General features: G+C 31.0%; 1 protein-coding gene across 1 annotated transcript in view; it reads right to left on the bottom strand.

The window, feature by feature from the left end:
- Window positions 1-27321, bottom strand: part of LOC126886431 (glyoxalase domain-containing protein 4) — a 74134-nt gene that overhangs the window by 32691 nt on the left and 14122 nt on the right. Inside the window, exon 2 of the mRNA XM_050653370.1 lies at window positions 23855-24058. Within this exon, the coding sequence (XP_050509327.1) occupies window positions 23855-23997 (143 nt within the window). The 5' untranslated portion in view covers window positions 23998-24058. The remainder of the gene's footprint in view (window positions 1-23854; window positions 24059-27321) is intronic.

The raw sequence follows: 27321 nt of genomic DNA, 5'->3' as shown, positions 1-27321 counted from the left end.
CGCTCCGCTGTCGCTCGTGCTCTAAACATCGCGTGCGTTCGCAAAAAGCATACTTCACGAACTGTTTCATAAATAACTATCCTAGTCTTTCTTCCAGTACTTAAGGTCATTTCCTTCTGAATCCCACGTCGCTCTCTTGCAACTGCAACTAAATTACACACTTCATCTATTGTCTTAGGATTCTCAGTTTGGACAAATAACTGGCACACCAAACTTATTGATAGACAATTGAATAATACATAGCCACACACTGGCTATCGATGCTATGTAATGTACTGGGCCCAGATCTCCGCAGAGATGAGACTCCACTATGTGAATTTAGAAATATTTAAGCCAAACCATAATAAATACCAATCCAAGAAGAATTCCCGCAGTTACGGTGTACTAGATTAAAATCAAGAATTTATTAAATAATTAAATTTTAATGAAATACTTAAGCGCTAACACAAAAACATGAGTTTACAATTTAGATATTTTTATTTTTATCCATGCGGGATCTTTCAATAATATGTTAGGTACATTGATAAGTAAGCGATACATTGATAATGTAATATTTAAATAAACTAATTGGTCAGATTAGGAGAAATTAATCAAATGATAAGCAAGGCCATGATAAAGATTCAAAAAGAATCAGCTAAATGTGAAAGAAAACTTGTAGACCGATCAAATAAAATTACAATAGATGTAAATCAAAATGTAATTCCGTACAGGTTGGAATACATTTTTTATCAAACTTTAGGTCAAAACAAAACATATTTTCAAGAAAGTATATGATTCATGAGGGGATCATTGTTTAAAAAATTAAAAATTATTAATTTTTGCTCAAAATTTACTTTTTTAACTGCTGCGGTAATTCATGTTATTATAAAGGTTTTTACAATTTTTTTCTGCAAAGTTAAAGATACAATCTTTTTATACAGTATGTCCCTGTAAGTTGTATCCATATGGAAAACTTTTTTATTATTAATTTTACGAAAAAAAGTTATTCTTTATAAAAAGCTCTGCATGGTCCAAAACCTAAGATTTAACCATCAAATATCAAATTTTTTAAATATTATACGAGGTATATCAAAAAGGTTGAATTTCACTCAAGAGTAAAGTAGCTTTATTTTTCGTAATATTGGAAATTGCTATTATGAAAAGTTGTTTGGAATTAAAAACTATATTCCAATATGCAATTACATCCTTCTAATTGAAAAAAAAATTTTTTTTGAAAAATTATGGATAACTATCATTATTTTTTCAGTTATTTCAATTCTGATAACTCTTTTATTATTAATTTTACGAAAAAAAGTGATTCTTAATAAAAAGTTCTGGATGGTCCAAAACTTAAAATGCAACAATATTATATCAAATTTTATCAATTTTATACGAGGTATGTCAAAAAACATAAAAGATCAAAAGTAAAGTACCTTTAATATTTCAATTAAGTACTAATATTTCAATTAGAAGGATGTAATTACATACTGAAACATAGTTTTTAATTCTAAATAACTTTTCATAATAACAATTTTCGATATTGTGAAAAATAAACGTATTTTACTTTTTTTCGAAAAATAAACGTATTTTACTCTTGAGTGAAATTCATATTTTTTGACATACCTCGTATAAAATTGATAAAATTTGATATAAGATGGTTGTATTTTAGATTTTAGACCATGCAGAACTTTTTTTTAAGAATCACTTTTTTTCGTAAAATTAATAATAAAAGAGTTATCTGAATTAAAATAACTGAAAATAATGTTAGTTATCCATAATTTTTCAAAAAAAAAAACATTTTTCAATTAGAAGGATAACTGCATACTAGAATACAGTTTTTAATTCCAAACAACTTTTCATAATAGCAATTTTCAATATTGAAAAAAATAAAGCTACTTTACTCTTGAAATTCGAACTTTTTGACATACCTCGTATAATATTCAAAAAATTTGATATTATTTGATGGTTAAATCTTAGGTTTCGGACCACCAAGGGCTGGATATTAATAAAATAACTTTTTTTCGTAAAATTAATAATAAAAAAGTTTTCCATATGGATACAACTTACAGGGACATACTGTATAAGATAATGGCCGCTTTCACCAACCACAAATAGTAGTTTATTCTATGATTAAAGTTATTCGACCAATAAATTGACATTTCTCCATTTTACTAACGTCAAATAAGACTTTTAACGTCAAATTTTAAAAATTGTACATCAAAATTAAAAATCAAATTTTCAAAAAAATATAAATTTAATATTATAAATAAGCACTATCAAACATTTTGTTTTTAAGAAAAAGTTGCACTATAGTATCGGTATAAACTAAAAAAAATTTGTTGATAAATATTGAGTAGTTTATGAGATATTTAATTTGTTTATAAAAAATTACCTTTTTTTGAATTGCAAAAACGCGGTTGTTGCCGATAGAGTATACAAGTTTTTATGATTTCATTTTTTTTGCTTTTGTGTATATGTTCGAGAAATGTAATGAAAAATCAAAATTTCAATTAACACTCCTCCAAAATGGCGTTTGAAAATGGGTGTAATTTGTTTAAAACTTGTTTTTTAATAACATCGCCGGGACTAAAAATTTTGAAATTTTTTTCGACATTCGTACTCCTGGTACTTTTTTGACATATTCACAAAAGAAAAAAAATTTCTAGAACCATTTTTTCCGAGATAGCGTTTCCAAGTTTAAAAATTCATAATTTGTTTATTTATCAATAATAACATTTAAAAGTGCGTAAGTACATCTATTAACCCTCCTACTTAACAATAAAATTTACATACATAATAAAAATTGTAGAATATTTTGAAAAATAATGATTTTCGTAGAACCTTAAATGAAAACTTTTTGCCTGAAAATTGGCAGAGGAGTAGTTTGCAATATCACCGATAATAATAGGCCAATTTCAATGTTTTTTTTTAATTAAAACATATTTTTATTTTAAAAATTTAACAAAATAGTAACATTTTGTTAAACATACAAACTTTTTTCTTTAATTATGTTTTAAACAAATTACACCAATTCTCAAACGCCATTTTGGAGGAGTATTTAATTAAAATTTTAATTTGTCAATACATTTATTAAAAATATCATCAATAGCAAAAAAAATGAGACCTTAAAAACTTATATACTCTATCGGCAACAACCGCGTTTTTGCAATTAAAAAAATGAAAATATTTTATAAACAAATTAAATGTCTCATAAACTACTCAATGTTTATCAATCAATTTTTTTTCAGTTTATACTGGTAGCATAGCGCAACTTTTTCTGCAAAACAAAATGTTTTATATTGCATATTTATAATGGAAATAATATTTTTCTGGAAATTTGTTTTTCAATTTTGATTTACAATTATTTAAATAAATTAAGGGTAAATTTAATTTAGTAAGTCATATATAAAAGATTGTTCAAAAACATTAATTACTGCAGCAGTTAAGCAGTTAAAAAAGTAAATTTTGAGCAAAAATTACCCACTTTTAATTATGTTCACAACGATCCCCTCATATGAATCATATACTTTCTTTAAAATATCTTTTGTTTGGACCTAAACTTTGATAAAAAATTTATTCCAACCTGTCGGAATTACATTTTGATTTTATTTTATTTTATGGGGCTATTGTAGTGAGATGGAATTTAAACCAAACCTGATGTACTGAATAATTTTTTCTTTAGGATAGAAGTATCTAACAAAATTTGAAGGTCAAAGAATTCTATTATCCAGATTATGTTTATATGTGATTAAGCCGCAATTGATCGTAATGAAAATAGTTTCAAAACTGTTCTCTTAATTGTATACATTTATTACAACGAAACTGTAACACGTGACATGAGAAGAAATGAAAGCCAATGGAAAATTTACGAAAGAAAAAAATTACATAATATTCGAATTATACAGGGTGTCCAGAAACTCTACCGACAAACGAAGACAGGAGATTCCTCAGATAATTTTAAGACAATTTAGACCAATTCATCTAATCCGAAGATGCTTCCTAAAGGAGCTAGAGCTATTCGAAGATGGCGTCTGGTAATTAGTTTTTCTTAAATATATCCAGAACGCTTCTATTTAGAAAAACGAAAATTGGTGCACATATTTATCTTCCAGAGATAGATCGATTCCATTCATTGCAAATTTCTAGTACCGGTCATAGGCGTCCGTTTTGGGCAGGGCAACAGTTATATTATCGCATACCTTTTTTGTTTTTAACCTTTAAGCATTTTTGAGTCTGGATTATTAAAATGTAACGTATTAACGTACTACAAGGTAGTCTTACCTTAAGTCGATAGGATACATCGTTTCCTAGAAAAATCGATTTGTAAATTTTTCATTTTTTGAATATCAAAAAAAAAATAAAAAAAAACTATTTAGAAAAACGAAAACTGGTACGTTTATTTATATTCCAGATATGAATTGATTTTATTAATTGCGAATTTCTAGTACCGGTCATATGCGTCTGTTTTGGGCAGGTCAACGGCTATTCTACCGCATAATTTTTTGCTTTAATTTTTAAGAATTTTTGACACTAGATTATTAAATTATGAATGAGCATCCAGTTAGCTAAACACCTATCACAAATCGATTCGAAAGTAGGTGGATAATTTGCCGCTAATTAGTCGTTAATTAGTTGTGAAAATACCGATTTTGTCGTTTCTTTTTTTTTTTTATTTTTTTAGGTGCTTTGCTAACTTGATATAAAGTTAGCAAAGCACACCTCCGAAAAATGACTTTAGAGCGTTCGTAGGAGAATCGGAATAGGATTAGTTTTTGCCGCTAATTAGTCGCTAATTAGTTGTGAAAAAATTAATTTTCTAAATTAATTTTTTTTTTGTTTTTTTGGGTGCTTTGCTAACTTGATATAAAGTTGGCAAAGCACGCTTCCATAAAATGATTTTAGGGATTTCGTAAAAGAATGAAAATAGAATGAGAATTTGCCGCTAATTAGTCGCTAATTAGTTGTGAAGAAATAAATTTTCTAAATTAATTTTTTTTTTGTTTTTTTGGGTGCTTTGCTAACTCGATATAAAGTTGGCGAAGCACGCCGCTATAAAATGATTTCAGAGTATTCGTAAGGGAATGAGAATAAAATGAGAATTTGCCGCTAATTAGTCGCTAATTATTTGTGAAGGAATTTTATTCAGAAAATTTTTTTTTTTTGTTTTTCACGGTGCTCCGCTTACTCGATATAAAGTTGGCAAAGCACGACTCCATACAATCATTTTAGGGTTTCCGTAGAAGAATAGCAATGGAATAAGAATTCTTTGCTAATTAGTCGTGCATTAGTTGTGAGAATACCAATTTTGTCGTTTTTTCGTTTTTGACGGTTCTTTGCTGACTTGATATAAAGTTCGCAAAGCATGCATCCATAAAATGATTTAGGTTTTTTTTAAGAAGCATGGAAATAGGATCAGAATTTGCCGCTAATTAGTCGCTAATTAGTTGTGAAGAAATTAATTTTCTAAATTAATTTTTTTTTGTTTTTTCGGGTTCTTTGCTAACTTGATATAAAGTTGGCAAGCACACCTCCGAAAAATCATTTTAGGGTTTTCGTAGAAGAATAGGAATAGAAAAAAAATTTGCCGCTAATTAGTCGTGAATTAGTTGTGAGAATACCGATTTTGTCGTTTATTTTTTATTTTTTATTTTTAGGTGCTTTGCTAACTTGATATAAGGTTAGCAAAGCACACCTGCAAAAAATGACTTTCGAGCGTTCGTAGAAGAATGGGAATAGAATGAGAATTTGCCGCTAATTAGTCGCTAATTAGTTCTGAAAAAAATAATTTTTTTAATTAATTTTTTTTTTGTTTTTTTGGGTGTTTTGCTAACTTGATATAAAGTTGGCAAAGCACGCCTCAATCAAATGATTTAAGGGTTTTCGTAAAAAAATGAGAATAGAATGAGAATTTGCCGCTAATTAGTCGCTAATTAGTTGTGAAGAAATTAATTTTCTAAATTAATTTTTTTTTGTTTTTTCGGGTTCTTTGCTAACTTGATATAAAGTTGGCAAAGCACGCCCCCATAAAATGATTTTATGGGTTTCGTAAAAGAATGAAAATATAATATGAATTTGCCGCTAATTAGTCGCTACTTAGTTGTGAAGAAATGAATTTTCTAAATTAATTTTTTTTTGTTTTTTTGGGTGCTTCGCTAACTTGATATAAAGTTGGCGAAGCACGCCTCCCTAAAATGATTTTAGTGTTTTCGTAAAAGAATGAAAATAGAATCAGAATTTGCCGCTAATTAATCGCTAATTAGTTGTGAAGGTATTTCATCCATAAATTCTGTTTTTTTTTGGTTTTTACGGTGCTTCGCTTACTCAACATTAAGTAGGCAAAGCACGCATCTTTAAAATGATTTAAGTTTTTTCGTAAAAGCATGGAAATAGGATGAGAATTTGTCGCTTATTAGTCGCTAATTAGTTGTGGACGAATTTTTTTAGCAATTTTTTTGATATTATTTTTGTTGTTTCAGGTGCTCCGCTAACTCGATGTAAAGTTAGTAAAGTACACGTTCAAAAAATGACTTCAGAGCGTTCGTAGGAGAATGGGAATAGGATTAGTTTTTGCCGCTAATTAGTCGCTAATTAGTTGTGAAAAAATTAATTTTCTAAATTAATTTTTTTTTTGTTTTTTCGGGTGCTTTGCTAACTTGATATAAAGTTGGCAAAGCACGCTTCCATAAAATGATTTTAGGTATTTTGTAAAAGAATAAAAATAGAATGAGAATTTGCCGCTAATTAGTCGCTAATTAGTTGTGAAGGAATGAATTTTCTTAATGAATTTTTTTTTTTTTTGGGTGTTTTGCTAACTTAATATAAAGTTGGCAAAGCACGCCTCAATAAAATGATTTAAGGGTTTTCGTAAAAAAATGAGAATAGAATGAGATTTTGCCGCTAATTAGTTGCGAAGGAACTTCATTCAAAACATTTTTTGTTTTGTTTTTTACGGTGCTTCGCTTACTCGATATAAAGTTGGTAAAGCACGCCCTGATACAATCTTTTCAGGGTTTTCGTAAAAGAATATGAATAGAATAAGAATTTGTCGCTAATTAGTCGTGCAATAGTTGTGAGAATACCAATTTTGTCGTTGTTTTTTTGTTTTTTACGGTTCTTTGCTGACTTCATATAAAGTTTGCCCGACCGCCCGCCTTTTTACCACTCATATATAAAAGTTATTCTACAGTAGTAATTTTTAAAAATGAATAGATTTTGACTTCGATGGTCATCGACCACCAAATTCTTATTATGTGTAATTTCCAATCTAATCTCAAAGTCCCAAGGAAAAACAAAGAGTAAAATAACAAAATAGTTATAAATGAAATTTAGTGGAACGTATTTCATTATAAACAATTTACCATTTTTGACAATAAAAAGTTAAAAACTTTTATTTTCTCTGATATTGTGTTGTATTTTTTAAAAAAACACGAAATGGTTAAAAAAAAATTTTAGTTGACTGATGTTTAGTATAAGAAAATAGTTGTTTACAACAAAATAAAGTTGTAGACATTGTCTCTACTCAATATAGTAGTCATACGAGTCCTTGGAAGAACACGAATGGATGATTCTCTGAACTATTTTACGTGTAGGATTATATATGACTATCCCGAACGGAAATTCTGGATTATTCTTTTGTATGTATCTCTGAAAATGCATGGTCAACGACCCAGTGAGCCCGCTGCTCCCTGAGGACCAAGCCGGAAAAGCTAACCATTGGTTGCACCTAAGAAGAATGCATTCTTCTTAGTCGCATCGTTTCCTTGAGACAGTTTGCTTCGTCAAAGGCCTAGCTGTGAGTCTGATTTCACAGAGTTCGACAATTTATTTCTTTCCGTGTTTTCAAAGTGTCCTGCAAAATGAATCCTTTTATATTATTACGTGTGACATTACAAATCAATCACGATTAAAAAGTACATTTTCCATGGTGCAAACGATTTTTTAATCATAATGGGAGAAAAAGCCGATTTTTGTCCGCTAAGCGGGCAAAAAAGGAGGCTTTGATAAAAAATAGTTATTTTCATTCCTTGGGGAAAAAAAAATTTCTTGCGAAGGAAATATTCACTTGAGGGAAAATAGCTATTTTCGTACGTGTGAGCAAGAAGTCGATTTTGGCGAAGACGTGATTTTTGAGGCGAGGCGAAGCCAAGCCGTAAAATCGTCTTGAGCCTAAATCGACGATTGCTCATACGTACGAACATAGTTTTTCATGTTGAAGGCTCAAAAATCGTGATTTTGCGTTACGCACACGTACAAAAATCACGCTTTTTGTGCCTGAAGCACACTGAGAAAAAAAATGTTCGGTTATTCAGCATAAGTCTTCTACACATTACTACATTGTCCACCAAAAAGATACCAAGACGGTGAATCTTGTATAGGTTCCAATTCATATCGAACATCTTAACAGCCATTTATGAATTTTCGAAACGCTATCCTGTCATAATCGCGATACTCGTATTATGAATAACAGTTTGAATGTTGTATAAATTAGAAGATATAAAATTTGCAACACGCGTCAAGTTTTCTGTTGTGCTGAAGAGTGGAGAATATGATTCTGTGTCAAAGGTTTTTTCATTCTGCGAAACAGATTTTACTACACTGGAACGGCAGTACGCGCAATACGAAGCAGTCTAGTAAAATTGGTTACGTTATGCCCGAAAGTTTCAAACACGCATAACAATAAAGCCCATTCATGGGGTATTTTTAATTCTCCCGGGGTGTATAAATCACCCAATATATGTAGAAACTGCTTCTGCGTATATATGTGCGCGTTCATTTGTTCATTTCTTAAAAGTCATTCGCAGTCATTCGCAGTTATTCGATTGTTTGGTTAACAATGCATAGTGAGGAAACAAAGTGAAATAGGAAAAGAAGAAAACTGAACGCCGTTTTATTGTGAATAATTGTGAGTATTAATAATTAATTACAGTGAACTTTCGTTTATTCCAACCGCCTCGAAACGTAAACATTCGGTTATTCCAACTCCGAAGGGGCCCCCACCACTTCTGTGAGTGGAGACTCGTTTTTTTTTTTTGAGCGACGCTGAATGGATGTCGCATTCCGAAGGTCATTTATTGGAATGTATCCAGCCAAGAAAGAGATATAAAAATTAATTAAAAAAATTATTTTTTTCAGAACTAATTAGCGACTAATTAGCGGCAAATTCTCATTCTATTCCCATTCTTCTACGAACGCTCGAAAGTCATTTTTTGCAGGTGTGCTTTGCTAACCTTATATCAAGTTAGCAAAGCACCTAAAAATAAAAAATAAAAAATAAACGACAAAATCGGTATTCTCACAACTAATTCACGACTAATTAGCGGCAAATTTTTTTTCTATTCCTATTCTTCTACGAAAACCCTAAAATGATTTTTCGGAGGTGTGCTTGCCAACTTTATATCAAGTTAGCAAAGAACCCGAAAAAACAAAAAAAAATTAATTTAGAAAATTAATTTCTTCACAACTAATTAGCGACTAATTAGCGGCAAATTCTGATCCTATTTCCATGCTTCTTAAAAAAAACCTAAATCATTTTATGGATGCATGCTTTGCGAACTTTATATCAAGTCAGCAAAGAACCGTCAAAAACGAAAAAACGACAAAATTGGTATTCTCACAACTAATGCACGACTAATTAGCAAAGAATTCTTATTCCATTGCTATTCTTCTACGGAAACCCTAAAATGATTGTATGGAGTCGTGCTTTGCCAACTTTATATCGAGTAAGCGAAGCACCGTGAAAAACAAAAAAAAAAATTTTTTCTGAATAAAATTCCTTCACAAATAATTAGCGACTAATTAGCGGCAAATTCTCATTTTATTCTCATTCCCTTACGAAAACTCTGAAATCATTTTATAGCGGCGTGCTTCGCCAACTTTATATCGAGTTAGCAAAGCACCCAAAAAAACAAAAAAAAAAATTAATTTAGAAAATTCATTTCTTCACAACTAATTAGCGACTAATTAGCGGCAAATTCTCATTCTATTTTCATTATTTTACGAAATCCCTAAAATCATTTTATGGAAGCGTGCTTTGCCAACTTTATATCAAGTTAGCAAAGCACCCAAAAAAACAAAAAAAAAAATTAATTTAGAAAATTAATTTTTTCACAACTAATTAGCGACTAATTAGCGGCAAAAACTAATCCTATTCCGATTCTCCTACGAACGCTCTAAAGTCATTTTTCGGAGGTGTGCTTTGCTAACTTTATATCAAGTTAGCAAAGCACCTAAAAAAATAAAAAAAAAGAAACGACAAAATCGGTATTTTCACAACTAATTAACGACTAATTAGCGGCAAATTATCCACCTACTTTCGAATCGATTTGTGATAGGTGTTTAGCTAACTTGATGCTCATAATTTATGAGGTATTCTAGTACTAAAAGTTACACTTGCTTTAAGTTAGTAAAATACACCATTTTTTTTTTATTTTTTTTTCAAATTCAGGAAAAGAAAAATTTTCAAATCGGTTTTTCTAGAAAACGGTGTGTTCTACCGACTTAAAGCAGGAGTAACTTTTAGTTTAGAATACCTCACAATTTAATAATCCAGTATCAAAAATAATGCTTAAAAGTTGAATACAAAAAAGTTATGCGATAAAATAACCGTTGCCCCACCCAAAACGGACGCCTATGACTGGTACTAGAAATTTACAATGGATGGAGTCGATTTATCTCTGGAAGATAAATATGTGTACCAATTTTCGTTTTTCTTACTAGACGCGTTCTGGAGGTATTTAAGAAAAACTAATTACAAGACGCCATCTTCAAAGAGCTCTAGCTCCCTTAGGAAGCATTTTAGGACTAGGTAAATTTGGTTAAATTATCTTAGAGCCCTCGCAAACTGCAGCCTTTTTATCGGCGGATAGTTTGGTCGGGTTGGGCTGTTAGTGCGCATACCGAGTCAACTAAACAGTCGGGACGCAGACTACAGTCGGGACGCAGACTAGCAACAACTATCGGCCAAATATTCTCGAACGATTTACGATTTACTGAAGTTCGTATTTGACTGTTGAAGTGACTGGTTGCGTAATGAAAAAATTCTCCAGAAATGTGATTATTGATCTCATACAACGGAGGAGGAAAATCAAGAAAATATTCCGAGAGTATTGAGTGCATCCAATTCTCAGTGATAGATTATTGAGTGGAAAATTTTACACGATGCATACTAAATTACTTGATTACCCAAAAAAGTTTTTCGCCTTTTATCGGAGTTAGGCAGGGATGTATTGTCTCAATTACTCTTTAATGCATATTAGTGAAGCCATTTTTGAAGAAGAATTACTATCTCAAAGTGAAGGAATAATAATTAACGGAAGATCTATTAACAACATAAGATATGCAGATGACACCGTGATTATGGCTCTGCTGAACAACTCCAATTACTACTAAACAAAACAAACAGTTTCTTAAAAAAATGGACTAAAAAAATAAATATAAAAAAGACCAACATGATAATAACCGTACCAAAAAAAAGTTGATTAATAGCAAGCTGAAAATTTGTTAATACCTTAACGGTGTCTAGTCGGACAAACTTTGATGTACGGGAACACTGGAACAGGGGAAGTTTTAATTGTGGAACAGTTTAAAAATTTGGAACGTCAGATTACGAAAACGTCCCATGTATTTTGTCGGACAGAACATCCAATTGATTTGTTACCATTTCATTAAACTCTCATGCAAAAATCAGACTGCTATTACTAACCAACATGATTCCTGTCATTTGACATGTTCTTCGTGTTCCACTCATTAAAATGCCCAGTTGGTGATAAACACCAGTCTGATTCTTGTATAAGAGTTTAATGGAACGATAACAAATCAATTGGAAGTTCTGTCCGACAAAATACATGGAACGTTTTCGTAGTCTAACTCCACAATTAAAACTTCCCCTGTTCCAGTGCTCCCATACATTAAAGTTTGTCCGACTAGATACCGTTAAGGTATTAACAAATTTTCGGCTTGCTATTAATCAACTTTTTTTTATACGCGGGAACCAGGTCTATAAGGTAATGGTTCAAAGATATCCTATTGTTTATAACTTTATCGCAAATGCCGCTCAACTTTGACCAGTTGTATCTCAGGAACCACTGCGCGTAGTTCAACTTTTCTTTTAAAAGAACCGGCTTACATTTCTTTAATCTCATTTTTATTAATGTATCATAAAAACAATTATTAAAAAATGTGTGCTTTGTTTAAATAAAGATTGTTTAAATAATTATACAGCTTTCAAATGGGAATATTTGTACGTAGAGCGTTAAAAGGTACACGTTTGGTAACTTTTTCAAAAAAAGTCTACAACATAGGAAAAGATAATGTAGTTTTATTTTGTTATAAATAAATTGCTCAAATGGAAGTAGAGAAATACATTGTCTTTACGTATATCGATTTTAAATTTTGAAATACATATTTTTTTTGGCTTTATTCATGTACAATATCGACCGTTTTTATTACAGTAACATATACTATGAATATGAATCTCTTGAAGATATGAGAATTTGTATGAAAGGTAATGGCTTGATTACCTTCCTATTGTTTATAACTTCGTCATAAATGCCAATCACTTTTGACCGGTTGTCTCTCAGAAACCACTGCTCGCAATTCATCTTTTATTCCTTTAAAAGAAGCGACTTACTAAGTCTTTTCCAATGCCGTTTTCTGAATTTGATTTAAACAAATCGTTACTGAAGTAATTTATTTGTTTATAAGAGAAAAAAACGTTAACAATTTTAAAAAATTCCTAAACCGTCCAAATCATCTAATTTCAATTTTATAGAGTGGGTTTGATATATATGGTTTAGTTTCTGTTGTGCAATCTTTTAAATAATTTGAATTAAAAAAAAAATAGATAGCAAAACTATTATGCGAAATCTATTAAATTTATTTTTCTACAAATGTGTTAAAAATGCAATTTTTAGCACTCCATAGGAGCCTTAAAAATGTCACTTTAAAACACTGGGCACTGCAGTTAAAAGTGAAATGTCAAATTTTGAAAGCAAACGTCAAAATATTTATATTTTATTTATTAACATTAATATTAATAGTACAATTGGCGCAATTTGAAAAATGAATTTCTCAAAATACGCCCGAAATACATTTTCAGTATATTTCCCAGAAACGCCAACACCATTTCTCAAACTTATTATAAGCGATATCATAATGCATTCTGGATTTCCTCGGCAACACAACCAGGATAGCTCGACTGGCAGCTACGTCTATACCTTGAAATCGATCTTTTTCTACGATATTTTCTTGCATTTTAACGAAAAATCCACAACCGCCTTTTAAAAAACTAACAGACGTCTGACAGATGCTTCAAAACTTCCGTAAAAAATTAAATCAACAATGGTTGCTAAGGTCCGTAATATACGATGCAATTTAAATCTCCTTTCAATGTATTAAAGTTTTTTTAAAAGGTTTTTTAAAATTTAATTTAAACTGCATTATTGCATTTTTAACACGTTTGTAGAAAAAGTATTGTATGATATACGTGTTAAAAGTACATTTTTAAGGCACTCATGTGAATTGCAGAATGCGCCTCGCTCATTCTGCAAACCTTCACATGCGTGCCTTAAAATTGTACTTTTAACACTTATATCATAAATAACTATTAATGAAATTTTGGCGAGTGTTTTATTATATTATAAACATTTTCTAGGCGAATTATGAAGGTCCTGACTGCAATTTTGGCGGTTCAAAAACATTGAAAAGGGCTTGTTTTGTATTTACCCACCCCCTTGTTTTGTATTTATTGCTATTTTTAATCTAGCGTAATAAATTTAATAACTTTAAGCCAGTCGTATCTTTTAGAAAATTCAATTATCGGTATTTTTTCATTATGACTTTGCTCCTAAGTGAATAGTTTTAAAGTTATGTAGGGTGAGGCAGATAAAGGGCCTATTAGAAATATCTCGAGAACTAAAGTAAAGAAAATTATGAAAATTGAAATATACGGGTTTTGAGGTATGAACTATTTAATGAAAAGATTTTGGTCTCTTTGCTACTTCCGGTTATACCGGAAGTTGATTGTAACTTCGTTTTTTTAAATGGGACACCCTAAATATTTTTACGTTTTGGGATTCTCCTCGATTTCTTATTTCTTAAAATATAAGGTTTTGTAATATTATACAGGGTAGATTAAAAGATAATTACGTTTTTTTATTAATTTCGTAGCAAAATTCACAACCTGTAGAATTGTAGTAGTTTTACATCAAAATCCCTTTATATGTTTAAATGACTTTTAATATGGTCTACTATTGTTACCAATTATTAGTATAGCTAAATTTTGAATTTTAGTATACAGGGTGGGTCGAAACTCGGAATGTGTATTTTCTGAGTTTTCTTAAATGGAACACACTATATTTTAGTATTGTAATGAAATGGTATTTTATCGTACTTTTAATTTCTTAAGCATTCCCTATACCCAACTGCTTTAATTTGTGCTTAATTGTTAATCGCACCAACAATCTTAACTATGTAGATATTTTGACAACTCAACCATTATTGGCAATTTTAAGTATCAGGCTCGATTAGTATGTATTTATTTCCGAAAAATTATTTGTGATCGAATATTTTTACTGCCAACCTAATAAAATTTCAGGTATTTTGTGTTGCAATTAGTGTTTGAACTCAGAAAAATACTCAGATTTGAGCAAAACTCAGAAAATACTCATTCTGAGTTTCGACCAACCCTGTATACAAAAAAGGAAAAATTTAACTATACCAATAATTCTTAACATAGTAGACTCTATTAAAAATCATTTGAACATAAACAGAGTTTATTATGTCAAACTACTACAATTCTACAGGGTGTGAATTTTGCTAGGAAATTAATAAAAAAACGTAATTATGTTTTAACCTACCCAGTAAAATATTACAAAAACTTATATTTTAAGAAAGAAGAACTCAAGGAAAATCCAAACATGTAAAAATATAAAGGGTGTCCCATTTAAAAAAACGAAGTTACAACCAACTTCCGGTATAACCGGAAGTAGCAAAGAGACCAAAATATTTTCATTAAATAGTTCACAACTCAAAACCCCTGTATTCCGATTTTCATAATTTTCTTACCTTGAGTTCTCGAGATATTTCTAATAGGCCCTTTATCTGCCTCACCCTGTATAGTACGTTCTTTAACGGTAAAATATTGCAAAACCTCTAGATTTTAAAGAACCGCTTTGATTGACATGAAATTTGGCATACACATATAAAAGTCACAGAAAAAAGTGATATGGTGCCGATGTGTGCTTTTGCCCTGGGGGTGAATTTCACCCCATCTCGGGGGTGAAAAATATATGTCCAAAATAAGTCCGGAAATGGATAAACTGACTAATTCTATAAGTAGCTTTTGTTCTATAGAGTTTTTTCACCAAGTCTTCGAGTTATTTGCGAGTGAACATGTTCATTTTTCAACAAAATAACCACGTTTTTAGACGGTTTTTCGCAAATAACTAAAAAAGTAAGTATTTCGTTGAAAAAAAACATTCTTAGCAAAAATATAGCGTGCAAGAAACTGAAAAAGATGGTGAATATATTTGGTCTCTGTACGTAGCAGAAGCAGAGTTACTAGCTCATGAAAATAGGTTCATATTCGTCAAATTCCAAATCGAATATTTTACCGTGAAATAACCAAAAAATGAAGCATTTTTTGGGAAAAACTCATTTCAACTTTTTTAAAGTGTTTAAAAAAAGTTTTTGTTTTATAAAAAAATTATAGCATCAAAAGTAAACAAGTTACGCTCAAAATAAAGTTGGTCCCTTTTTCTTGGTAAAAAAATCTGGAAAATCACCCCCTAATTAGCATCTCAAAGAACTTAATCGTTACTACTTCACAAGTTTCTTTACTCGTGTATGTATTGTTTATATGATATGTAAGTTTCACCGGTTCAAAGTCCTTATTTTTGAAAGGGCTGTAGTTAAAAGGGCTTGAACGATTCACTAGTCACGAGTGTATGCAAATTGGGAAACACCAAATCTTAACCCATTTTTGTCTTACAGAAATACAAGAAAATACAAAGTATTTAAAAAAGCAAAGCCGACTTATTTTTATTCTTTGAGATTTTTGTTATCTCTAAAAATTTTTAAGTTATTTTAAAAAAAGCATTTTTTTCAAAATTAAAAATTTTAGAAATTTTACTTTAAAACCAATTGCTTTCAAAAACAAGCACTTTGAATCGATGAAACTTACATATCATATAAACACAACATAAGTAAGTAACTTGTAAAGCAGTAACGATTAATTTAATTTAAGTTGCTAATTAGGAGGTGATTTTTCCGATTCTTTTGGCCAAAACAAAAGGACCAACTTTATTTTGAGCGTAAATTGCTTACATTTGATGCTAGAAACTTTTTTTATAAAAACAGAAATAAAGCTTTTTTTAAACACTTTAACAAAAGTTGTAATGAATTTTCCCCAAAAAGTACTTCATTTTTTGGATAGTTCACGTTGAAATACTAAATTTGGAATTTGGCGAACATGAACCTATATTTCATTAGATAGAACTCTGGTTCTTCTAGGTATAGAGACCTCATGCATACACCATTTTTTTATTTTTTACAGGCTATATTTTGCCAAGAACATTTTTTTCGATAAAATTCTTACTTTTTGAATTATTTGCGAAAAACCGTCTAAAAACGTGGTTATTTTGTTGAAAAATGAACATGTTCACTCGTAAATAACTCTAAAAGTATTGACTTTGTGAAAAAACTCTATAAAACAAAAGTTACTTATAATTAGTTAGTTTATCCATTTCCGGACATAATCTGGACATATATTTTTTCACCACCCGAGAGGGGGTGAAATTCACCCCCAAGGTAAAAGCACGCATCGGCACAATATCACTTTTTTTCTTTGACTTGTTAGCTATGCGTATGCCAAATTGCATGTCAATCTAAGCGGTTCTTTAAAATTTACAGCAAAAACCGTGAAAAAATGTACTAATACCTAAGCAAGGAAAGTAGAAAAAAAAGATGTTTTTAATAATTTTTGAATATTTTCATTTTTTTATTATTATTCCTGACCTATTTGAGAAGGGCGGGGAAGTCAAGTATTACCTCACAACATTTTCTGCAAAAATTAGAATGTTACCTCTCACATCCACCTCAAAACAGATCCGACCTGGCCTATAGACCACAAACATATTTCATAATAATAGTCCAGGGTAATAAGGTTTTTTCCATGACACTTGAACAGCCAGGGTACTGAAGCGTTTTTTCGACAGGTAATACCTATAAGAGCAAATTGTAACTATTTCCTGCGTAGGATCTGGCGGCCATTTTATTTATAAACAATTAAGTGTCAAAAAATGGCATTTTTGGAAAACAGGAAAACTTATGGTTTTTTTAGTACAAATATCTTCGAGATTATGGAAAAAGCTTTAAAATGACGTTTTACATAGTTTGATATACTCATTTATTGTTAATATAATTGCGAAAAAAGATCGGAATTGCAAAAAAAATTATTTTCGCAATAACTGTTGTAAAAATTAGTTTACAGCTTTGAAATTTTTTTCAAATAAGGGTTCTTTGGTGCTTAATATGTGATAAAAATTTCAAAGCGATTCATTCAATTGTTTAGATTTTATTCAAATTGTTTATCCCAGAGAGCATTTTTTTTGCAATAACATAAGTCAGAAGAAAATAACGTTAGAACCAATCCACATATGTCAAATGCAAGAGCATGAGCTATATTTTCAACTTGGTTTAAAAAAGTGAATAATAAATAAATGCATTTATTAGTAATAAATAATTATGCAAAAGTATCGCAAATCTTTCCTTATAAACTTTTTATTTTGTTATATAAGAAATTATACATATTTATTACAATTTTTTATCAATTACGATATAGATAACATTACTTGGTAGTTGTGCACTTAAATCAGGGTAAAAAAAGTTAATTTTTTTTTGGAAAAAGTTATTCAAAAATTTTATAAAGAAAAATTGACCATACTTTTGCATAATTATTTATTATTAATAAATGCATTTTTTATTCACTTTTTTAAACCATGTTGAAAATGTAGCTCATGCTTTTTCATTTGACACCTGTGGAATGGTTCTAAGGTCATTTTTTTCTGACTTATGTTATTGCAAAAAAAATGCTGTCTGGGATAAACAATTTAAATAAAATTTAAACAATTTAATGAATCGCTTTGAAATTTTTATCACATATTGAGCACCAAAGAACCCTCATTTGATAAAAATTTCAAAGCTGTACACTAATTTTTACAACAGTTATTGAGAAAATGCAATTCTGACGTTTTTTCGCAATTATATTAAGAGGATCGGTACGTTTTTTCGGCTGCAATGCTATTCAAATGGGGATTCATTTTTTTCGAATCCTGAGAAAATAAAAATTTAAACGCAGAATGAAAGATTACGTTATTAGCGAGGGCCGAAAGTCCCTGAGAACTTCTAAAATGTTTATTTTAATAAGTTATAGGGGTGAAAAACTAAGAGAAAATTTAGTGGTATTTTTAATTTCAAATATCTCATTCAAAATAAACTTTTTATTTATTCTAAGGGACTTTCGGCCCTCGGTAATAATTTAGTCTTTCATTCTGCGTTTAGATTTTTCAAAAATATTTATTGGTTTTTTCAGGATTCGAAAAAAATAAACACAATGTCCGTGGTAATATTATCCAAATCTATCTTTGTCATACAACGCACTTAGTCGAATAGAATATTGTCAGGCAGACACTGACAATCAGTGACAATTTTAAATAATTATTTGACATGAATCGGGAATATTTTTAGTTGTTGATCAAATAATATTGAATTATAGTGTATTTGATAAATAATTGATTTAAGAGGTGAACTTTATAAAAAGGTATTTATTGTGTATTATTTATGGAAGATAGAAGCAGAGAATACATCAGGATATATTCTGTGATCCAAGTATTTTGAAGAGTATCATGATTTTATACAAACTCTTGGATCCAAATTCATAGTAGCAGGAGACTGGAACGCCAAACACACCACATGGGGTTCCAGATTAATCACACCTAAAGATATTTATCAACAGGAGAACCCACATACTGGCCTACGGACCCCAACAAAATCCCAGATTTGGTAGATTTTGCTGTAACAAAAGGGATATCTGACATCCATAGTGCAATAGAGTCAAACTTCGATTTAACATCAGACCACAGCACAATAATAATAACTTTAAGCACACACATAATATGGAGAAGAATACCACCCAAACTGACAACTAAAGAAACAAACTGAGATATTTTCCAAAATTCTGTAAATACAAATATTAGACTAGATTTTAGGATAAAAGAAAACCAAGAGGTAGAGGAAGCAGTAGACTATTTAACAACAGTTTTACAAACAGCAGGGTGGGAAGCAACACAGCAGCGTCAAAGAAGTGTGCAAGAAAACCATAATATTCCCCTCCATATAAGAGAACTTGTAGCAGAAAAGAGAAGAGCTCGACGCGTATGGCAACAAACGAGAAATCCATTAAATAAAACGTACCTTAATAGGATAAGTCATAGACTAAATAGAGCACTACATGAGGAAAAAAACGAGTCCTTCCAGTTTTATGTTTCGAACCTCTCACGTGAAGACCACTCTATATGGAAAGCTACAAAAAAATTTAAACGGCCGACAATAACAAATTCACCTTTAAGAAAAACAGATATGACCTGGGCCCGCACAAATGAAGAAAAAATCACCGTATTCGCAGAGCACCTTGCAACTGTATTCTCAGCACCAGAAAACAATGACGATGAAGATGACGATATAAAAAAGTGCCTCAAAACTCCATGTCAACTATCTCTTCCTCTGACAACATTTACTCCGACAGAGGTTCGACAACAAATAAAAATGCTAAATCCTCAGAAAGCTCCTGGCTATGATTTGATAACAGGAGAATTACTTCAGAAGCTACCGAGAAAAGCAGTGGTGTTATTAACAGTAATATATAACAGCATACTACGTCTTCGCTATTTTCCAATACAATGGAAATTAGCTCAAGTTACTATGATTCCGAAACCTGGTAAACCCGCAACACAAGCAAATTCATATCGCCCGATAAGCCTACTCCCAATAATGTCGAAAGTATTAGAACGGCTACTATTACATAAAATCGAACAAGTTGTCCCCATAAACGAAATTATACCACAACACCAATTCGGATTTAGACGTGAACACTCAACCATACAACAATGCCACAGAATAGTAAATATAATTAAAACAACTCTTGAAAAAAAAAGTTTTGCGCTGGAGTGTTTCTCGATATACAACAGGCATTTGATAGGGTATGGCATCAAGGTCTCCTCTATAAACTAAAATTACACATGACAGACCAACTATACTTTATTCTAAAATCGTATCTGACTGACCGATATTTCCAAGTCAAAATTGAAGACAACTTCTCAAATTACCACATCATCCAATCTGGCGTACCACAGGGTAGCGTTCTCGGCCCATTTCTCTATCTGATATTTACAGCCGACGTTCCAACCAGAAATGATACCTTATTAGCTACTTTTGCCGATGATACGGGAATCTTAGCAGTGGATGTCTACCCTAATGTAGCATCACAAAAAGTTCAAAATCATTTAGACCAATTACAAAACTGGCTCAAGCGATGGAAAATAAATGTTAATGCCAGCAAATCAGTACAAATTACTTTTACAACCAGAAAATCTACATGTCCTCAAGTTTCTATAAATAATACTCCGATTCCCATCAAGCCAGTTGTCAAATACTTGGGATTGCATCTGGATGAAAAACTCATATGGAAAATGCACATTAAAATTAAACGTAAACAATTAAATCTTAAACTAAAAAATATGAACTGGCTATTTAACAAGAAGTCTCAGTTATCTCTTGAAAATAAACTGCTTCTGTACAAAGCTATACTTATACCAGTTTGGTCCTACGGAATAGAACTATGGGGCTGCAGTAAACCTTCAAATACGAAGATACTCCAAACATTCCAATCCAAAATTCTCCGTATGATAAGTGAAGCTCCATGGTATGTATCCAACCAGACACTCCACAATGATCTGGACATCCCACTAATCAAGGACTTAATAAAAAATCGTTCAATAAAATATCAAAATCGCACCACTGACCACACCAACGACTTGATAAATAATTTATTCACCCAACCACTTGCTGAAAGAAGACTGAAGAGAATATGGCCAGACGACCTACCACAATAAAGAATAATACTTAGAGAACCGTCACTGGTTGGTACCTAATTCACGTTAATTTACTTTCAGACTATTTACTTATTACTTTGTGTTTAGAGTAGATTGTAAAAATGCAGTATATCAAAAAAAAAAGTATTTTGTTGTTAAAGCTGTTCAAAATTGTAAGCGTTCCATAGTAACAATATATTTTTAAAAAATCACTTTAACACTTTTCCTCTTTTCTCGATTGAGTATTAGTTTTTGTTGTAGCTACATATAAATTATTACAATAACTGAATACATAGCTAGTGAAAAAATTATCACATTTATTAACTGAATTAATAATTTGCAATTATACAAAAAATAACAGTTACCCAAGAACATTCAAAAGCCATCTCTTTAAGCTAGTTATGACATTGTCAAGTAGAATGACATTCTAGTAATATGTACCGGGTGTCCCAATAAGAATGGCTCTCGGCCATATCTCAGGAATCGTTTATAGTAGAGCTTTGAAATAAAAAATTTTATAACAAAAGTTGCCTCAGGAAAAGCCTGGAAATTATTTTCATAATTGTGGGACCACCGCTAGAGGGCGTAATTGAATATCAAAAATTAAAAAATCTAAATTTTACAAAATTTTCCTAATGAAGGGGCACTGGAAATCCGATCGTCGTATTCTTCATAAAATTCTACGCATATTTGATTTGACAAGCTTAGGTCTACCTTTGGAAATAAGAGGTGGGGGCGAGTGGGAACCTTGTTATGAAAAACTGGCTGTGAGTCCGGTTCTGCCTAATCAAATTTTGCAAACTTGGTCTTGTTGAAGACAGATCTTTTTCGTCAATGTAAAAGTTATGATTTCGAACCAACTTACTAAGTAATATGCCAGCTAGAAGGCGTTATTTAATTTTTTTCAGAAATCTAGTGTTCCTTGGAAAATATTAAATACAAACATGCATTTTTAATACCACATTACAAAATTAGACAAAATTAGCAACAGAATAGCGAAAACCGCATGTTAATATCTTTTTTCTATCTCGAGATATCTTACAAAACGTGTAAATTTAAAAACATAACTGTTACTATCACCGGTAAACGAAATTCATTAAAAGTAGTGTGCTATGGAAACAACAAAGAAACATTTTCCAGCTGTCAACGTATATTAGGTCTTTTCAACGCTTCTCATTTGTTTCGAGCCTCGTTCATATCTCGTATATTAATATTATACACGGATTATACGGCATATGACAGAGGCTCGAAACAAATGAGAAGCGTTGAAAAGCCCTATTACAAAGAAATAAAAACAACTATTTAGTGATGACATAAACGTTCAAATTTTTGCCCATCATTTTCGTTGCAAAATTTACTCTTTCAGGAGTAGATTGAACAGCAGTCTCAATTTCTGCTCTCGATATGCTTTGAATGGCGTTTAGTATTCTCTGGATAATGTATTCTAGAGTAGTGTATGATGGGCAACAATTTGGATATTTAGGTCGTCATTAAGTAGTTCTTTTTGTTCTGTGTTATATTTAATTTTAATAGTATTGTTTCTCTTTATATTGTTGTTTTAATTAATTATATTTTTATACGTTGACATCTGGAAAATGTTATTTTGTTTTTTTCCACAGCACACTACTTTTCATTAACTTAGTTTACCGGTGATAGTAACAGTTATGTATAAAATTTACACGTTTCTCGAGATATCTTGAGATAGAAAAAAGATATCGACATGCGGTTTTCGCTATTCTATTGCTAATTTAATCTAATTTTATAAAGTATGATTAAAAATGCATACTTGTATTTAATATTTTCCAAAGAAAACTAGATTTCTGAAAAAAATTAAATAACGCCTCCCAGCTGGCTTATTACTTATTAGGATGGTTCAAAATTATCACGCTTACATTGAAGAAAAAGATCTGTCTTCAACAAGACCCAGTTTTCAAAATTTGATTTAGCAGAACCGGACTTACAGCCATTTTTTCATAACAAGGTTCCCACTCACACCCACCTCTTATTTGCAAAGGTAGAGTTAAACTTGTTAAATCAAATATGCGCAGAATTTGATGAAGAATACAATAATCGGATTTCCAGTGCCCCTTCATTAGGAAAATTTTGTAAAATTTAGATTTTTTTATTCTCCTCTAGTCCCTCTAGCGGTGGACCCACAATTATGAAAATAATTTCCAGGCTTTTCCTGAGGCAACTTTTGTTATAAAATTTTTTATTTCAAAGCTCTACTATAAACGGTTCCTGAGATATGGCCGAGAGCCATTCTTATTGGGACACCCGGTACATATCCATACCAGTGTGAATTTTACTACACGTAATTTGTCATGTAAAGACAGGAAAGGTAGGGATAGCCGTAAAATATTTGCGAATTATGTACCCATAGCCTTAACAATAAATGCGTCATTTAACAATAAATACGTCAAACGTTGTAATACGTCATTTTAAAGCTTTTTCCATAATCTCGAAGATATTTGTACTAAAAAATCATAAGCTTCACTGTTTTCCGTTGATTTGAAAAAAAAGGGGGGGAAATGCCATTTTTTGACAGTTATTAATTGTTTATAAATAAAAATGGCCGCCAGATCCTACGCAGGAAATAGTTATAATTTGTTCCTATAGGTATTACCTGTCGAAAAAACGCTTCAGTATCCTGGCTGCTGAAGTGTCACGAACAGGGTATATTTTTGTCTTATTAACCTGGCCTATAAGTGTGTATAAGTAGTTCTTACCCATTACAAGTAGCCTCGCAGCCTTCAGCAAACTCTTCGTGTCTTAGCAATTTCATTCCTAGCACTTGGAAATAAAATCTCATCGATTCTTTTCTATTCGGGATTTTGAAAACGAAATGTAGAGCTCTTCCTGACAACGACATTTTTATCACAAGTTTTAGCACAAAGTTAGGAAAGTATCACTGCTCCTGTCGTCTAGTAGATCTAGTAACAAATGAAATACAATTAGAATTGTACATTAATATCAATATACGGATTATCGTAAAAACCCACTTCAGGTTGAGTACTTTAAGTAATTACATGTGTTTCAAACAGATAATAGACTTCAAGGACGGCATCTGTAAAATACTTTATAGGTATACATATTAATAAACTAATACGAGTATACACTCACCGGCACAAAATTCCGCCATTAAATTTTTTTATTAAATGACATCGCACACATCTTATGGAAAATATAATGTCACTCAAATTCAATAAAATTTATACGAATAGATTCGTTTTAAATTAACGGTCAAATCTTATCATTGCGCCAACTCTTAATTATGATTAATTACGGCGCAAATTGCAATTAAAGTTTATCGAAATCACATGTAGAGACAATGAGACGACTTAACGCCTTTGAAATGTGGACCTATAGAAAAATTATGAGGGTTTCCTGGGTAGATAGAGTTACAAACAATGAAGTACTGAGAAGAATAGGTAAAGAAAAGGAAGTTGAACTTACAATTAAAGAAAAGAAGCTACAGTATCTCGGACATGTGATGCGGGGCGAGAAGTATGGTATCCTACGACTCATAATGCAGGGAAAGATAGATGGCAGAAGAAGCATCGGAAGAAGACGAATTTCATGGTTGAAGAACCTGAGAGAGTGGTTTGGATGCAGCTCGAAACAACTATTTAGAGCTACTGCCTCAAAAATTAAAATAGCTATGATGATTGCCAACCTCCGTAGCGGAGATGGCACCTGAAGAAGAAGAAATCACATTTTTGGAGTCAGTAAAACTATCAGTTACAATCACTATTGCTCTGGGTGCTATTCAAAAGAGCTTAAACCCCGCTGGGCCTAAGCGGATTAGTGAAACTAATCCGCTGATTTATGGAGTACCGACAATTTGGGTATTATAAAATATTTTTTCTCTCTCTAACTTATGTACGTATCCATTTGATTTCAGATTTATTTATATCAATTTCTGCTCTTATTATTGAAAATATGGAGTTGGCGCAATGATAAGATTTTACCGTTAATTTAAATCGAATCTATTCGTATAAATTTTATTGAATTTGAGTGACATTATATTTTCCATAAGATGTGTGCGATATCCTTTGGCAACTTATAACTTTATCATTTGTACTCCGATTTCCAATATTCCTGCATCAGCTTGTAGGTACATGTATTAATATTGTTTGTTATTTTTCCGCTAATAAAAAATTTTTGCTTGGATGTCATTATACGGGGCTCATTGAAAGCGTTGTATTTTCTCCTAAATTTAAAAATTCTGTGCAAAAATTGAAGAGCTGATTTTGTTTCGTAGTCCTTTCGTATTATCACCACAGGCATCACTAAGATTTTGTTTTTGGAATTATCCGAATATCTCTTATCTTGTAAGAGCTACGCAATTTTTTGTAAATAAAAACACTGATTGAATTATAAACATAAATATCTTAGAGTTTGGATTGATAAGATTAGAATGGCCCCTATGCAGCCCAGATCTCAATCCTATCGAGCATTTATGGGATGAATTGAAAATAGCTATTCGCTATCAGTTATGGCTTTACAGTTATGGCCCTGGTATAGGAATATCGGGCTATCGGCGACCCGCCGGCACAGGTTGTGTCTCGCATAGGTTCAATTTGCGCCGGGCCTAACCCATGATGCCAAACAGATTGCGAGCAGTCTTTTCTGCTAGAGGTGGACATACCCGCTTTTGAATTGTTTTGTTTTATTGTTAATTTTGTTTTGTGTTGATAATTTTAGTGCGTTTGATATTTTTAATTAAATAAACCTTCAACCAGTGTTTTTATTTACAGCTTTTACATGAAAAGAGATATTCGGATAATTCAAAAAGCAAAATCTTAGAGATTACTCCGAGATAATACGAAATGTATATGAAACAAAATTATCATTCAATTTTTCCACAGAATAAATTTTTAAAGTTAGGAGAAAATACAACGTTTTCGTTCACCCCCGTATAACGCCATCTAAGCAATTTTTTTTTGTTATCGGAATAATAGCAAACGATATCAATACATGTACCTACAACTGATCAGAATCTGAGCAGAATCTTGAAAATCGGAGTACAAATAATAAAGCTATAAGTTGTAAAACTTAATCAAAAATTTTTATTATCCGAATTTTGTGACTGTCAGTGTATATACGGGGATTCTTAAGTAATATCAAGTTTAATAAACGAATTATTGTAATGATGATTATTACTTTAAAGTGAAAGCTTATTTAAAAAAAAACACAGTACTACCTACTGCAAGTCGTAAAACTCACACACGAAAGTTTGGAAATTCTGCTAACCCATTATAGGCCAGGATAATAAGACAAAAATATACCCTGTTCGTGACACTTCAACAGCCAGAGCCAGGGTACTGAAGCGTTTTTTCGACAGGTAATACCTATAAGAACAAATTGTAACCATTTCCTGCGTAGGATCTGGCGGCCATTTTTATTTATAAACAATTTAGTGTCAAAAAACGGCTTTTTCCCTTTTTTTTAAATAAATGGAAAACAGTAAGAATTATGGTTTTCTTAGTACAGACATCTTCGAGAGAATGGAAAAACCTCTAAAATGGCGTATTACAAAGTTTAATACACTAATATAATTGCGAAAAAAAGGTCGAAATTAAAAAAAAATTAATTTCGCAATAACTATTGTAAAAATAAGTATTGAGCTTTGAAATTTTTAACAAATGAGGGCTATTTGGTGCTTAATATGTGACAAAAATTTCAAAGCGATTCATTCGATTGTTTAAATTTTATTCAATTTGTTTATCCCAGAGAGCTTTTTTTGCAATAACATAAGTCAAAAAACATAATGTTAGAATCATTCTAAAGGTGTCAAATGAAAGAGCATGAAGTAAACTTTCAAATTGGTTTAAAAAAAGTGAATAAAAATGCATTTATTAGTAATAAATAATTACGCAAAAGTATCGTCAATTTTCCTTTTTTTCGAATCCTTTAAACTTTGTGAATAACTTTTTTCAAAAAATCTATTTTTTACCGTTTTTTAGGTACATAACCAAATAATGTTATTTATATGATAATTGATGAAAAATTGTAATAAATATATATAATTTATTATATAAAAAAAATAAAAAGTTTATAAGGAAAAATTGAACAGACTTTTGCATAATTATTTATTACTAATAAATGCATTTTTTATTCACTTTTTTAAAACCAATTTGAAAGTTTAGCTCATGCTCTTTCATTTGACACCTTTAGAATGGTTCTAACATTA

This window comes from Diabrotica virgifera, chromosome 6 (assembly GCF_917563875.1).
Source record: "Diabrotica virgifera virgifera chromosome 6, PGI_DIABVI_V3a".
In the NCBI taxonomy this organism is placed as follows: Eukaryota; Metazoa; Arthropoda; class Insecta; order Coleoptera; family Chrysomelidae; genus Diabrotica; species Diabrotica virgifera.
Note: the sequence above shows the minus strand (reverse complement) of the source record. Positions and strands in the feature narration are given on the sequence as shown.